Here is a 15,781-nt window from a genome sequence, read left to right as displayed (position 1 = left end):
GGCAATGGTGAATGTGAAGCTGGTAAATGTAAATGCTTTCGCGGCTGGGAAGGTGACCGCTGTCAGTGTTCACTATTGACAGCAAAACATTGCATGAATTCCAAAGGCCAGATTTGCAGTGGAAGAGGAGCATGTGTATGTGGAAAATGCGAGTGCACTGATCCAAGGAGTTTTGGCCGGTTTTGTGAATATTGCCCTACTTGTAACAATGCCTGTGACGAAAACAGGTATGTTTCTAATACTAGACTTAATTTCCATTTTTAATGTTGTTGTCCTTTCCCAGAATATTCCCATTTAGATGCTGTATACATTAGAATTTTATTCTCAGTGTAACCTTACTTAAACATGAAGCTTTGAGTCTCGACTTGAGGCTTGGACTGCACAATTCATCTGCAGCTGAGGTATTCATGCTGACATGCTCAGATCCACGTGCACTGCACTGAAACTTACTTTTTTTTTTTTTTACCTGTAGTATCCCATTAATTGTAGTCAAGATGGTTGTTTTATATATTTCTCCATAAATACAGGATTATCATGGCAACATATTTTCCCACTGCGTTATTACTAAACTGGAATAATTTAGAGATGGTCTGAAAGTGGTATCTGCTACACACATCACTAACCCTTTATCAGGAAGGTTAAAGCATAAAAAATAACGTTGCTGCAATGAAAACAAGGCTATTCATAAGTGGTTAAGGGAACACTGTTGTTTTGGGAACAGAGTATTAAAGGAGGGTAGTATATTCATTCATTTGGTTCCGAATACATCATCTACAGGGCTTGGGGGAAAAGTGCACCTTTGAGTTTTAAAGATGAATACATAGGATGAGTAGTTCTGCTCCCATGTGCGAAGAGGTAGAAAGGGATCAATCCTGTTGCCATGCTTACCCTTGTAGAGAGACTAGTCGCAACCCTGTCCTTGTGCTCTCTCCCCAAATAAGACAAGGAAGAATGAGCCTGGAGACAAAGGGCTTGTCTACAGTCAAAACATGACAGCAACACAGCTGCACTGCTGCATCTGCACCACTGTAGCGCTTCAGCGTAGCCACAATCTACGCTGACGAGAGGGATTCTCCCATTGGTGTAGGTAATCCACCTCCCTGAGAAGCGGTAGCTAGGTCGACAGAATTCTTTTGTCAACCTAGTACTGTCTGTGCAGGGACTTAGGTCAACTAAACTAGGCTACTCAGAGGTGTGGAGTTTTCACACCCCGGAGCAACATACTTATGCCAATCTAATTTTCTCGTGTAGATCAGGCCTCAGCCATGTGTCTCCCTCCCCACTAGCCAGCAGAGCTGGGCTAACAAGGGGGAGTAAATTCTCCACTCTTTCAAAGATTGTAGCAAGAACTACATGCTCCTGAAGGCTGCTTCCAAAAGCTCCTGCTGGAATGTTGCATCATTCTGCAGTCCCCATTGTGGGCAATTTAACCCTTCATCTAAAAAAGTAAACAGTAAGAATAGAAAGAATTAATATTCGTCAGTTGAATTCTGAGCTGTTTAGTATACATGCTGTTGGAGGAAAACTCCAGACCATGTCTGAAGAGGTGAATGCTAAGACAGAATGATGTGAAAATACAATATCTGTGTTATAACTGAAAGTCAAAGGGAGTTAGTGCCCATGCCTTTGAACAATCTATCTCAATTTGATTAAAAAGTCAATTGCATTTTTTGTAACATTAATGATATTTGTTTTCTGTAGTCATTTAAAGTTCAGTTCTACTCCGAAAGTAGTATTAAAGATGGCACTACCTACTCCCTGTTTGTATTCAGAGTCTGATCTGTTGACATTTAGTCACAACAGTTAGTTGTTTGCTACTTTAATTCTGTAGGCCCTGCAGACCCAGCCCTGTGTAGACAAAGTGTTCATGTCTATTCTTCCTAATGTATCATCAAAAGAATTCCATTTGCAAGGCTAAATGTTTCCCTGTATTATTACTGTGCATCTCATTGAATGCCGTGAAAATGTGGTGTAAGGGGGAATAAGTGGACTGCAGGATCGTTATTACTATTGATGATGCATGAAAGGAAAGAACCCACCTTTATTTTAGTAGCTCATGTTGAGTTTTTGGATCTGATAGCTAAAGAAACCACGGGGTAGATTCTGCACCTCCTTAGATGTACAGCATGAAAGGTTTCAGAGTAGCAGCCGTATTAGTCTGTATCCGCAAAAAGAACAGGAGTACTTGCGGCACCTTAGAGACTAACAAATTTATTAGAGCATAAGCTTTCGTGGACTACAGCCCAAGGTGTAGTCCAGGTTCAGGGGAGGGTGGCTTTGAGCCAGCATCTGACTATTTTACTTCACTCCTTTTCACCAAATAGTTTTGACAACCACATTGGGCTAAAGTAGAGAGACAAGGTGAGTGAGGTAATATCTTTTATTGGATCTGTTGGTGAAAGAGACAAGCTTTCAAGCTACACAAAGCTCTTCTTCTGGTCACTCTATTAGCTCTAGGTAGCTTGAAAGCTTGTCTTTCACCAACAGAAGTTGGCCCAATAAAATATATCACCTCGTCTCTCTAATATCCTGGGACCAACTCGGCTACAACAATACTGCAAATAACAATGGGTTAAAATATTGCAAGAGAGAGACAGCATGTCTCAAAGTTAATAAATAAATGCTTCAGTATTTTTCTAGCAGCAAGAGAACATTATTTGAACACAATAATTATTCTGTTGATTTAATCGTTTAAGGAAAATGCAGTGAAGTTATAATGGTGGTTAAGTGCTATATTTATATGTTCATTTTCAGGAATTGCGTTCAGTGCCATTATTCTAACAATGCATCACAAACTACACATGACCAGTGCAAAACCTCATGTGCTTATATGGTGCATTATATTGATCCCACATCAGGTATGTAAAAACCTAGCTTTGCCTAATCATTTTATTAAAAGTGTGAAAGCCATCAAAATTCATAGTAGAAGATCCACACAACCCACTTGGCATCACTTAAGAATCATTTAATTCTTTAAAATTGAGTGTAAGTTATGTATAGGACTCGGTATAGGCCCTCTGCATTGTGGTGAATTTTTCCCCTCAGTTAACAGTCAGGGCCGGCTCCAGGGTTTTGGCCGCCCCAAGCAGCCCAAAAAAAAAAAAAAAAACCCGCGATCGCGGTCTGTGGCGACAATTCGGTGGGAGGTCCTTCGTTCCGAGCTGGAGTGAGGGACCATCCGCCGAATTGTCGCCGAATAGCTGGACGTGCCGCCCTTCTCCGAAGTGGCCGCCCCAAGCACCTGCTTGTCAAGCTGGTGCCTGGAGCCAGCCCTGTTAACAGTTAATACTTAATTGTAAAAAAGCCTCCACTCTTCCCTTCCCTTTTGCCTTCCTCAGCCCTGCAAAATGCAGTACATCTTGACGTGTTATTTTGTAACAAAATTAAATCTGATATCGTCCTGCTTAAATATTCGTATGAATGATGGATTTAAAAATTGGCACTGATGCACAGATATTTCTGTAATAACATTCCTTGCTCTAGTTAGCATTTATATTCTTCAAGAGTAGATTGTGATTGTTTGAAGAAAGTTTGTTTTGCTTCAGGGAAAATGAAAGATAAATAATAACAGGAAATGTGATTGGCAAGCATTGCTAAATCAGATTTCCAAGATCCTTGAGAAGTTGCATCCAATAGTGAATCCTGCCTCAGTAATGTTTAAAGAAAGATTTACAGAAATGTATTATGGTAGCCATATGTTTTACTACTTCTCATATGTTTACATTATTTCACATTACGAGAGCTGAACAAATGAAGTAGAACGCATAGCTCAATGAAACATTTTAATGTGTCTTAAGTATACACAGCTGTAAGGTAATGAGCGTGTGTAAAAGTCTTTCTCTATTAATAAACACATCCAAAGCCCATTCAAGTGACAGGGCCCAAATGGCTAAGAAAATTACATATATGTAATCACTTTTTGTCAGTTAATAGCTTTACGTAGACATTTTGTTTTAAAGAGTCATATAAAAGTGACAGAGATTCTATTTGGGATTTATGAGAAGGATCTGTAGATTTTTAAAACTATTAGAGGCCCAGACTATTGAGAGAAGCGGTGCAGTGCATAGGGCCTGGGACTAGGAGTCAGGAGACCTGGGTTCTATTCCTGACTGTGCTACTTACCAGCAGGGAAAGTGACAAGCCTGAGTTTTACCTTCCACACTTTGTCTGTCTTGTCTGGGGCAGAGACTGTCTGGTACTGTGTTGTGTGCCTAACACAATGGAGTCCTGACCTCTAGGTGCTACTGTAACATTAAACAATAAAAAAGTTGTGACCTTGTATCTGGATCTTCCTAATTGGAATTTTTTTCCTGATAAAGCTATTTTAAAAATAGTTTGCATATGGCAATGCGAATAATTATTCCTTCTTCATTAAATACTTTCACACATGCAATCGTTTGGGGTTATTTTAGAAATTTGGTTTAGTGAAGCTATGCTAAATTAATGTGCACTGTTAAATTCAAACTAGGTTTAATGGGTGCCCCATATCAATATTTTAGCTTTACACTCTTGTTTTCCTTTTATTGCAGAATGTTTCTCTGACCCAAACTACTTTAGAATCTTTTTTATAATCTTTATAGTTACATTTCTGATTGGGTTGCTTACTGTACTTATCATCAGGCAGATAATTCTACAGTGGAATAGCAATAAAGTTAAATCTTCCTCAGATTACAGAGCATCTGCAACAAAGAAGGTAATTGATTTCAGAGAAAATCATATTCAGTCCTTTTTTTTTTGCTTGCATATAAGTGTTAGCTATTTGTTGCTAAACTGTATCTTCTCCTTCAAGGATAAGATGTTTTTGCCTACTGTTTGTTCAAGAACAGTAACATACAGACGTGACAAACCAGAAGAAATAAATATCGACATCAGCAAGTTACGATTAAATGAAACTTTCAAGTGCGAGTTCTGAAGACTGTTTTCTGCAAATCTCTATTTCCATCATTTTCTAATTTTAAAAAGCTATCTTATTTTTACTGTGTAAGAGTCTTGACTGATGCTATTTGTTTTTGTGGCATGCATTTTTTGAATACTGTAACAAACCAACATGTAAGCATAGTCACATACTGTGACTACGTTTGAAGTTATGGCTGCTGTATTTTATGAAAGAGAAATGTGCATTACTACTGTTCAAGACCATTAGTGTTGGTGTAGCACTTTAATGTAAAATAATTTATTTAGTTATGGCATAGAATGTAGATATGAACAGGGGGGACAAAGCACTGATCTCACTTTACATGTAGCTAGTATTGATGTGCGCTGTGGGAATGGGCAAAACTGTGATTAAAATATTAACATTCCTATACATTATGGCAATAGATGGCGCTATTGGAGTACTTGTACATGTAGAAATGATACTTCTTAAAACATTTATGGTTTTCCTTTCGAAGTTCCACTTGTCTGCTTTGACATCAGTTTATCTTCTTATAGTTACTTATCAAAAATAACTGGATTAATGAGTGCTTAGTTACTACTGGTATTTTTAAATATCTACAGATTATAATGTCACTTAAACAGGATTTATTCTTCATATGTGATAAAGTGTATACATTTTAGTATTCCCTTTGTTCCAAAATAGAGACTTTTATATATATTTTAAGATATGTGAAAACTGAGTCAGTATAAAAAGGGGAAAGGGGGGGAGAGTTATTCTAGTGTGTTTTTGTTTTAGCTGACTGGAATACGCTACATAATAATTAAACACACTGGCTAAATTCAGCTCTGGGGTTGGCAAGAGGAGCTGCACTGAAGTCAGTTGAATTACAACAGGGCTGTATTTGGTCTGCTAGCTACAGTCCAGTGTTTTGCCGAATAAGGGCTCTCTTCTTGTTAAATATCTGATATGCCTGATTTTTCCACATCTGCTACTTTTTAGCTGAGAGAATCAGTTTGCATGAATCCTTTATTTAACCACCTAAATTGCGGGGATATGTATCCAGTAGGATGTGAAGGTGTCAACTTCAGAAGAAGAAAAAGAATACAGAAAAAAAGGAGAGGAATTTTCCCATGAGAACTAGTTGAATTGACCAATGTAGATTCAAATTCTGCCTTCAGAAGTTGGCAAGATCCTTCCTAGATTCAATGGGACCAATATGGATGCGTCTGAGGGCAGAATTTGTGCCACAGAATAAATTGTGCAAAGATACTCCGCTTCTCCATAAAACAAACTCTGCAACAATGGAGGCTGTCGTATTGTTGCTATATGCCATATAAAGTGCACAACTAGTAATCAGACTGACTTTTTTACATTGTCATAAAGTTAGGAAGTCCTGGTAACCCTCTTTGAAATATGCACTAAAATTTAGTTGGCAAAAAATTCTCTGACATAACATATGTTATCAGTGCTAAATACTGATACTCAATACTAATCTGTGCCTTTTGCAGAGAGTATTTGTTTCACTGAAACAAGGGGGAAATGTCTTTATTTAAAAAAAAGGCAGAATAGACATGGTTGAGATACTTATAAGAAATGAGAAAAATGAATTCCCCCCATTCTGCATTCCTTCTGTACAAGTAAGTCCCACTGAAATCTGGGAATGATGTGCATGTGAAAGGAATGCAGGATTTGGAATAGATAATCAGCTTTATGGGTTGTGTTTCACAGACAGCATTCCCTAATACACTGATCAAATGGAGGTTTGAAAAAAAAATCCTACAAAGACAATGGCTCAAAATTTCCATTGTCATTGTTCTAACAGCTCTAGATATCAATGGTAGTCACTACATACTTCCCCCTAATAAGCCACCTTTTAAACTCCTCTATTAAGTATTTCTATGTCACACATCACAGTAGTATTTGAACTTCAGTTCAGACAACTTAAAAACATCTCGCTAGAAATTGGAATACATTACACTGATTTTATTTGTGTTCATGATAACCTTCATTTTTATTTGTTAATTATTGATTATTGAAAAGTATACTACAGTGAATCAGTTCAACTTTATACTGTATTAACTTGAATTATTTTTCTTTATACTGCACAGTGTGGGACTCAGTCCTTCTCCCATGGAAGTTAATGGGATGATTACCATTGACTTTACTGGGAACAGAATAAAGGCCCATGTGAAATAAGCATACTTAATATTGTTCTGGCCACAACTTGTTAAAGAGAGGAGGAAACAGGGTACTGTCTGGATATCAGTAACTGTTTATTTAATTGAAAGATTCCATGTGCTTCACAAAAGATATGAACCTATTCTTTAAATAATGGAATATGATTTTTAACCTAATTCTCTTGGAATGAAATACAATAGCCCTTAAGACAACATATACTTAAGTGATATAATTGGTAAAAATAACTTATAACTGTTTAAAATAACTTCTCTTCATTGTTCACAAGTGTCAAATTCTTGAACAGAAATGGAGTTGGGGACTTCATATACAGGAGAGAAAGGGGTCTTTATGGTAACATCTCCCCCCTACCTCCAAAATACGTCCTATCGCTGTTTCTCTCCTTCTGTTGCACTTTGTTGGAACTCCAGCTCTACTCAAATGGGGGCATGGCCAGCATGTTGCCATCAGAGCAGCTGCTCAATGCATTATATTCCACTCGGATCAGTGGAACTTCGCAACATAAATTTAATTGTAAGCTGCTGCTGTCCTGAGTAGTTGTAACTCCCCCTTCCACTGCGTTAATGTACCATGGAGGAGGTTACGAGCGGGCTACTGACAAAGAATTAGCTGCTAGCAATGCAGAAGGCCAAGAGCTAATCTTTAGAAGGTCAGACAGAACAAGAGCCTCAAGATGGTGCCTGATTCTCATTGATGGCTGCCATGCATGAGAAACTGTGGCCTTGCCTGCTAGCTGTTCCCCTTGGCCACTGGCCCTGCTTTTCAGAAGGGATGGTGCAGAGGAGGAATGACCCAACAAAAGCCTCACAATGGTGGGGATCTATGCTCCCATTTGCACATAACCTTAAATGAGAAAGCACTTAGTCCATAATTCACAAAAAATTTGATCAGCACTTACGGTACTGTGGCTGTGCTTTGTGTAGCAGTTAGTGTGTGAGTTACTGTAAACAAGTTTGTGCTACATAGTTCATATCACGATTTCTTCTCTCTATATTGTGCCTCTAACGTGTTCCCTCCAAACAAAAAATATAACATTTGGCCTCAACAAAAGTCACTACAGGCTTATGGAAGAAAGTTAAGCCCACTGAAAAATGAAACATTTCAAATAATTTGGCAGTAGGCCAGCTCCAAAATATGGAACACTTCATTAAAGAAATACACACAGGTACTATATTTGTATTGTTAACTGGTCATTTGGGGATCTTTTTATTTTATTTGTTTTACTTTATGCTCCATAAGCGCAATATTTACATGAGCATCTGCAGAAAAATTGTTGTTCCTTGTTTAAACATCTCTATGAATGGTTTCATTATTCTAGTTCTTAAACTAGATACTTGAGTGTAGAGAGGGCTGAATCCTATTCATCTCTAACTACTTGTTCGTGTATATTTTAGAAAGGACAGATGCTTATGCAGTAAATATGTGCACATTACTTCTGATTTAAAAAAAAACACTCATAGAATTACAGTGACTCAGTGTCAATTACTTTCAACCTCTATGAATACATTTATTATAGTGTCACAAGTGAGTATGGGGAAATGGTTTGTTCATTCAGAAAATGTGCACGTGATGTATGTGGAATTTTCATTGTGACAGATTGAAATACTCCCATATATTCACAAGCGGTGTTTAAAGTGGACCTTCAAAAGAAATCACATTTGTCTGGACATACTTTACATGTTATCAGTTATTTGAATTGTATTAATTTTTTTCAGCGAGAGGCTCGAAAATCTCCTATGTAAAGTATGGTTTTGTATTAGAAGAAATAATTTGCTGTGGGTGGTAAAATATTCTGATACCCTTGCTTTCTCCAGTCACACAGGGGAATTAGTTCTTTTTTTCCATACATGGGTATGATTGTGACTGTGTTGTTAACTACGACAGTGAACCTGTGAAACTTACTTTCAGGCAACACCTACTCTTCCAACTAGCCATGTTGGGTTTTATGATGCCCTTTAAGGCACAGCTCGGGGTTGAGGGATGTGCAGAAATATACTGCCTTAGGAGGGGCTTGACGAGGCACAATGTCTAAAGCAGGCAGAATGCATCCAAGAGCTCTGGGGAGCGAGGTTTGAGTGCACTCCTTGAAGAGAATACAGTATCCATCCTCTGCGCCCAACCTGTTCTGCTAGCCAGTGCAGGGAACCATGTCCTTTCCCAGATACTTTGAAGAGGTTAGACTGGCAGAGGCACTCACGAGATATTCCTTGTGCATAGGAGAGTGTAAGGGCCATTTTGTGTCCAGCCCCTTCATAGATGAGGAGGCTGTTTGCACCCTCTGTACCTAACCCTGTTCCCTGATGTAAACACAAAGGGCAATGTTGGCAACTGACTAAGAGGGACTACTTGATGTAGGGTTGTAGAACTGGACCCTATGAGCCTCAATTGAAGCCCATTGAAGTCAGTGGGAATTTTTTCATTGACGTCAGTGGGCTTTGGAGCAGGCCCTAAGTAAGCAGTACAATTCACAGTTAGAAAAATGCACTTCTGAAAGATACATCCGCTTTGATTTTTAGTTGGAAATGCCAAGGTGTGGAGCAAGAAATGTTATTGATTCACTGCATTATATTTATCAAACTGTCCAATCAAATTAGAAATGAAATGTATCCGTAGCATTTATGCCATGCATTTGAAATCTAAAAATAAGATTTACATGGTAAACAATAATGAAGCAGTAGTTAGGAAGAATGTTACTGTTTTTAGCTATTGCTCTATACCCAGAACTCTGATAGAAGTCAAGGGAAATTTGAGTGTACTGTACACTGATGTTAGCAATAGGTTAAAATTACCTAGCAGGAATAATTTGTATATAATGGGACAAATCAGTGCAGTTGCACAGAATACAAGCTAGCTTAGAATTAGAGCCCAGTATATTTTAATGTTGTTCAAGATGATTCTTTCTGAAAATAAATGTCCAGGAAGTTCTTTTGCTTTAGAAATTCCTCTTCAGCTACCATTTCCTCTTTGTTTTATTTTTCTGTTGCACACTCTTGAAACAAGGTACGTAGTTAGGAAAAAATGAGTAAAATGTCTGGCATATGTTGATGTGAGTTGAAATCCTGTCCTCTTTCAAGCCAATGGGAGTTTTCATTGTGGCCACAGCTTCACCCCAGCCACCTTCCTTTTTTTCCTGTTTGCAAACACATTCGTGTTAGACACATTCACTGTGCTGAGATCTATTTCACACTTACTACTGTTTTCAAAAAATAAAACTACTTTAAAGTGTCTCATTTAGCAAAGTAGTGAGAAAATGACTAATATAATATGGGGGTTATCTTCATGTTTAATGTGCTGCCTTTTGTTTAAAAAAAGTATGTGGATATATAATGATTCTTTAGATTTAAAAAGTTTGATACATAGAACATTTTAGAAAGGGAAGCAGGTTTTTAATATATTTGTAACTCTTATTGTTCATTTCCAGCTTGAAATGACATTTTTAAAATGAATCACTACTTAAATTTGTCTGAAAATGTTCTGACTATTATCTTTAAAATAATATACTTTTGTAGCTGGTTATTCATTTCAGTTGACTACTAACTTCTATTTTGATTATATTTATTAATGAATTGACACTGTAGTGTACTGTGAGATGTTTATTTTTCTATCAGAGCTGTAACAGCTATGACATAGCATTAAGTTAATGCAACGTTATTGTACTTGCTCTCTAAAAAAATAAAAAAGCAGTATTTCATCCCTGTGGAGTGTCATGTTTTGTAATACGCTTGTATTTTATCATTGACGCTTTAAAAAAATGTTTGTTATCCTCACTATCACACTTCCTCTAGGAATATAAAGGTAGTTCATTAGTCTGTAGAACTATGTTAAGGAAAGAGGAGTTTGCTTAAAACTGATCTATGATGGAATAGGACTGTATAAGGAGTGCTGGATGAAAATCTTAAGATGCATGATTATTAGGTTTAGGTAAACATATGAAAGCATATGATGGTCCTTTCTGCCTGACACTGTAGCTAGGAATTTATCAGCAAACATATGGGCAGCATTGAGTATGTTGGAATAGTATCTGACTCCCCTTTGGGCATGTCTACGCTGCATCTGGAAGTGAGCCTTCCTGACTTGTGCTAGTAGCGCTCCTGCTAGTGCTCTAAAAATAGCTTTGTAGACAGTGCTTTGAGGTTGCAGAGCCTCAGCTCCAGCCTGAGCTGCGAGGACTACACGTGTATTTTTAGAGCACTAGCATGAGACCCACTGTCACAAGTCTGTGGACCTGGGCTGGGAAGCTCACTAGCAGATGCAGTGTAGACATGCCCTTTAAAACATTGCTGAGACACTACTCAGTAAACTGTCTCTGAACCGCAGAGGAGTGTAACATAGCATAGCTGAGCGCATGAAGGCATGATTTGAATATTAATACGTGGCTAAAAATATTCCTCCTCCCTCTCTCTACACATTGTTCCTACTCTGGGTAAGAATTGGCTTGTTGGGGTTGGCTTGGAATAGAGTTGTACTTTTGAGCATACATCTGTACCCTCATAGGACACAGTTATGCTGCTTTTCTAACACTGGCCAAAATGGTGTCTGTAAATTGTGAAAGGGACATGCACTTCGTTCTTGTGTTGATTCTGGTCATAATGGTTTCCCTACAAAATTCTAGGCCAAACCGTTGACATGAAAAGGACGTCTATGCTTTAAGAACATACCTGATCAACTACAGAGACCGACAGGGGGCCAAGAAAATCTAAATGAGCAGAACTGTTTTCAAAACTTGCCTATGATGTGACCACCAAAATTACCCTTTTTAGCTCAGTTTTGTTTCACATAATCACTTCCTACCCCTTAGTCATTCTTTCACCATGACCATAAATTGCTAATTCTAGCAAGAACTGTTTTTGTTTAATTGAAAATAGCACAACAGTGCTAGGACAAGAATTAGCATTCAAGTAAGGGCTGCTGTGTTCATGACAATCTGTATGTCACTTACATGAGCCCTTGGACTCAGCAACGCAAGAGAGAAACCTTGGAAATGACATAGGGCAACATAAGAAGAGAATGTTCTAAATGTTAAGAAAAGGAAAAATGTACCATTTTACCTCTTTTTTTTTTCTTTCAAAAGTTAGAACGATGACCACAATTTTCATAATTTCAGTGGAAGAGGACGAAGTTGAGGAACTGTTAGAGGCAAAGTATCAGCTATAGCAAATAAACGTATGCCCCTACAAAGCCCTCTCCCCATTAACGACAGTGGTCCTGGTACCAAACTATGTGGTGCATCTCCCAATGCTCACACCTGTTGTGGAATGATGGTAAATGAGCTTTATGAAGCCTTTCTCTTTTTCCACATAGGATGTGAAATGCAGCTATTAAATTGGACTATTATGCAGTTATTTGTCCACATAGTGATAGTTTTTGGCACCATTGTAGCATATAATATCTTATTATTCACGTCATTCACCTCATTGCATAGTCAGTGACCCTAATGGGGATTAAGGTGGTTTGGCTCCAATCTAATGTTACTCATACTGTTTTGCAGATCCCTTTGACAAGAAAAAAGCTTGTAGTTCAAGCTCTCAGAAGAGGAGGGAAACCTACCTTACAGCCTCTAGAGCCTAGGGATGAAAGAGGCCCTAACTTCAACTACTTATTTGACAACAGTGATGTAGGTGTACTCCCCTATTGTGTAATTTCAGTCTCTGCAGGATTCCCGTTGTGCTAAGGGCAAGATTTCACTCAACATACCTAAAGAAGTGTAAGAGTCGTCTGTGTCTGTGTGAGTGAGAGAGAGAGCTGACCAAAAAGATCTGTGTTAAAAAGCACAATGATAGTTTGAGTAAAGATCTGGAGTACATGGTGGCACTATAGCAACCGGAAAAGGATCAATGGGACGGGGCAGAGAGGAGAAGAAGTTGTTATTGAGCTGAACATTACTAGCAGAAGAGCGGATTTTGAAGGGTGTTGGAGGGTTTTATTTTGTTGATCTACAATAAAGAAAAGAACCTTGGAAATATGTGCTTGCAACACTGGGTTTATAACAAAACATTTAAAATGTACGAAATAAATAAAACTTACTTGCCTGGCCTGAAACTGTTTGAGAAGGTGAATAGCTTGTGGTACTGAAGCTGCTAGCTCCCCTTGATGCTGTTGGGAGAGTGCATGTGTGCGCACGTCCAAAGAACTGACCCCTAAATGTTTAGCTAACCCAGTAAATAAGATCTGTTCCCCATGATAGGGAGTAATGGGTGCACAGCACTCACCAACCTCTAATACCTGGACCCAGGGCCTACCAAGGCTGCATGGCGAGAGTGTGTCATGCTTCGCGTCAGCTTCTGTGCTTTTCACTCAGCCCAGATCATCATCTGGCCTTTAATCATTTTCTTGCCTTCAAACCAAACAATGCCCCAAAATATGAATGTTGTTGTTCTGTAATGACATTAGTGAATGTAAATGGAGATGCAATAAAACTATTACCAGTAAAACAAATCATTCAGGTATCAGTTACTGAAGGGAAGCTCTCCAATATATTTTTAAATTCAGTCAAATTTTAATTAGCAAACAGAAACCAACACATTTGGCCAGATTCATTACTGTTGTAAAAGAGTGTGCAGCTCCGTTGATGGAAATCAATTGAACTGCACTTGAAACAGGTCTGAATTTGGCTGATGGAGAATGTGATGTCCACCACTGAGGACTCCTCACTGCAGATATCTCACCCATTGACCCAAACGGCCTTCTTAGCAATGTTGGTAATTATTTTTTGGTGAGAAGGAAGTCTATTGTGCAGGGCACAGCGACTCTCAAATGGGTCAACTTGACCTGCTCTGCAGCCACAGCCTTCTGGGTCTCTTGCAGCATGGAAAAGACACAGTTGTTTCTTTTGGGATTATTCAGCCTAAAATAAATGGGGTTCTCAAGCTAAATTGTAGTCTGTGGGTCCCATTGTTTCATGGCCTCTGCAATGGATATGCCACACAATGTGCACAGTACCCATCAAATACCTTAGTTGTGGGTGAGCATAAACATGCGTTTGTGTAACTATGAAATTTCTCTGTGTATCTGTGCACATGGGAATACATGGAGTTTACTCACATGTATATTTTCCATGGCTCAGTTATTGTAAAGGACTTTGAAAGTGAGACCTTGTATATGACAAACATTAGGAGGTCAGTGTTTTCTCCTTCTTCTTCTTCAAGAATAGATATGAAGGAGAATGCTTATGCAGACTGTTCTGCAAACCAGCAGAAAGTTGAATTTCCTATTAAGAAAATACATTGTTGTATAAAAGAAGGAAAAAGGACCAGCTACTGTGTTACATATTATCAAAAATAAAAATTAGTTGGATCAAATTCCAGCCAAAGAACCAGGCCCTTTTGGTTTCCATGATTTTATATTAGCCTTGACTTAAGATTTTCTTCTCTGTTTTGTTTCAAGTGTCTCCAAAGCTCCAACGGAGAAAATTCTTATCAAGTGGTTGAAGAATGAAATTAGGACTTGAGAATTCTGGCTTGCTCACTGACTGTTCTCTGTGTGATTGGGCAATCACTTAATAAGGCCAGATTTAATTGCTGACCACCAAAATACCAGTTGAAGTCAGTCAGAACTATCAGTGCTTTAGCACCTGAAATCTCGCCTCTGAAAATGGGTATAATGTAATTATATCTGATTTACAAAAGTGAGTGCATCAATTAATATTTGTAAAACCTTTTGAGATCCTCTAATAATGTAAAAAGTAAAATTCTTACATATTTATTTTTATTTTGCAGACCAAAAAATGAAAAACTTCATTTGTTGCCTAATATGTTCCTGATTGGATTGGGAAGCATTCATTTGTGCTTCCCCACCCACACGGTTCTTTCATTTTAGATTTATCTCTATTTGTTTCACTGAAAATGGAGAGGTTGGAATAGAACTACTTGAAACTGTAATGCAATGTGCAGTTTAGTAGTTCAGGTTTTTTCCTAAAAGGATCCTGCTTTCCTTGTTAGTTACTTTTTGTTAAGTATATTAATAAGAAATAAATATAGTCCTATTTTCTTGAAAAATAAAAATTCATCAAATGGGCAATACTTCCAGCAACACTGTAGAAATCTTCATGGGGCAAAGTGTGGGGTTACTAAATTTAATTAATCTCATATGAGCAATTTGATGCTGAATAGTAGTGACCTAGTTCACATGGAATTTAAGTACCTTAACTTGCCAAATTCTTTCTGCTTATTTGATCAGTACCTGGTTACTATGTCTCTTAGCATTATGCGTGTGTTTGCCAGCAAATTGAAGCCTGCAGTGGCCTTTGAGATAAAGGAATTGTTATTCTTTTGCAAACTTAGGCAGTGTTATAATTTTGTTATGACTACAGTGCCTGGATTACTGCAGTTATATCCAATGTAAAATCACAAGTGACACTCATAACTAGGTATCCCTGAAACATCCAGAATAAACTCTAAGTGGATCAGAAATCTCAGTAAACCCAATGATTGTGGGACAAAGTAAAACTATTAAATAAAGTGTTTTTTTCTAAAATTAAATCACTGTGAAATGTCTTTTTGGCTGATTATAATATCCTTTAAAATATGCAGATTAATATAGACCAATATAATATTTCACCTTCCTATAGCACCTTTCATCATACAGGATCCCAAAGCACTTCACTCTTCATAGAACAGTAGGGTCCAAAACACCGTAGCTTATCTTAGTGATTCTGTACCAAGAAATGGATAGGCGAGAAAAAGAAAAAAACCCAGAGTGCTGCTGGTGCTC

General features: G+C 38.0%; 1 protein-coding gene across 6 annotated transcripts in view; it reads left to right on the top strand.

The window, feature by feature from the left end:
• Positions 1 to 15,510, top strand: part of ITGB8 (integrin subunit beta 8) — an 81,355-nt gene extending 65,845 nt beyond the window's left edge. Inside the window, exons 11-16 of one of the 6 annotated variants that reach the window (XR_008444029.1) lie at positions 2 to 227; positions 2,755 to 2,858; positions 4,530 to 4,693; positions 12,561 to 12,686; positions 14,456 to 14,696; positions 14,788 to 15,510. Coding sequence is in view for 5 of the 6 variants with exons in the window: in XM_054020219.1 (XP_053876194.1) it covers positions 2 to 227; positions 2,755 to 2,858; positions 4,530 to 4,693; positions 12,561 to 12,743 (677 nt within the window). In the remaining variant the exon portion in view is untranslated. Of the gene's footprint in view, position 1; positions 228 to 2,754; positions 2,859 to 4,529; positions 4,695 to 4,789; positions 10,764 to 12,560; positions 13,240 to 14,455 lie in introns of those variants that run through there. The other 5 variants (XM_054020220.1, XM_054020219.1, XM_054020222.1 and 2 more) reach the window with 5 other exon arrangements.
• The last annotated feature ends 271 nt before the right edge of the window (positions 15,511 to 15,781 follow it).

This window comes from Malaclemys terrapin, chromosome 2 (genome assembly GCF_027887155.1).
Source record: "Malaclemys terrapin pileata isolate rMalTer1 chromosome 2, rMalTer1.hap1, whole genome shotgun sequence".
Lineage (NCBI taxonomy): Eukaryota > Metazoa > Chordata > Testudines > Emydidae > Malaclemys > Malaclemys terrapin.
This window is presented reverse-complemented; position numbering and strand designations above follow the sequence as displayed.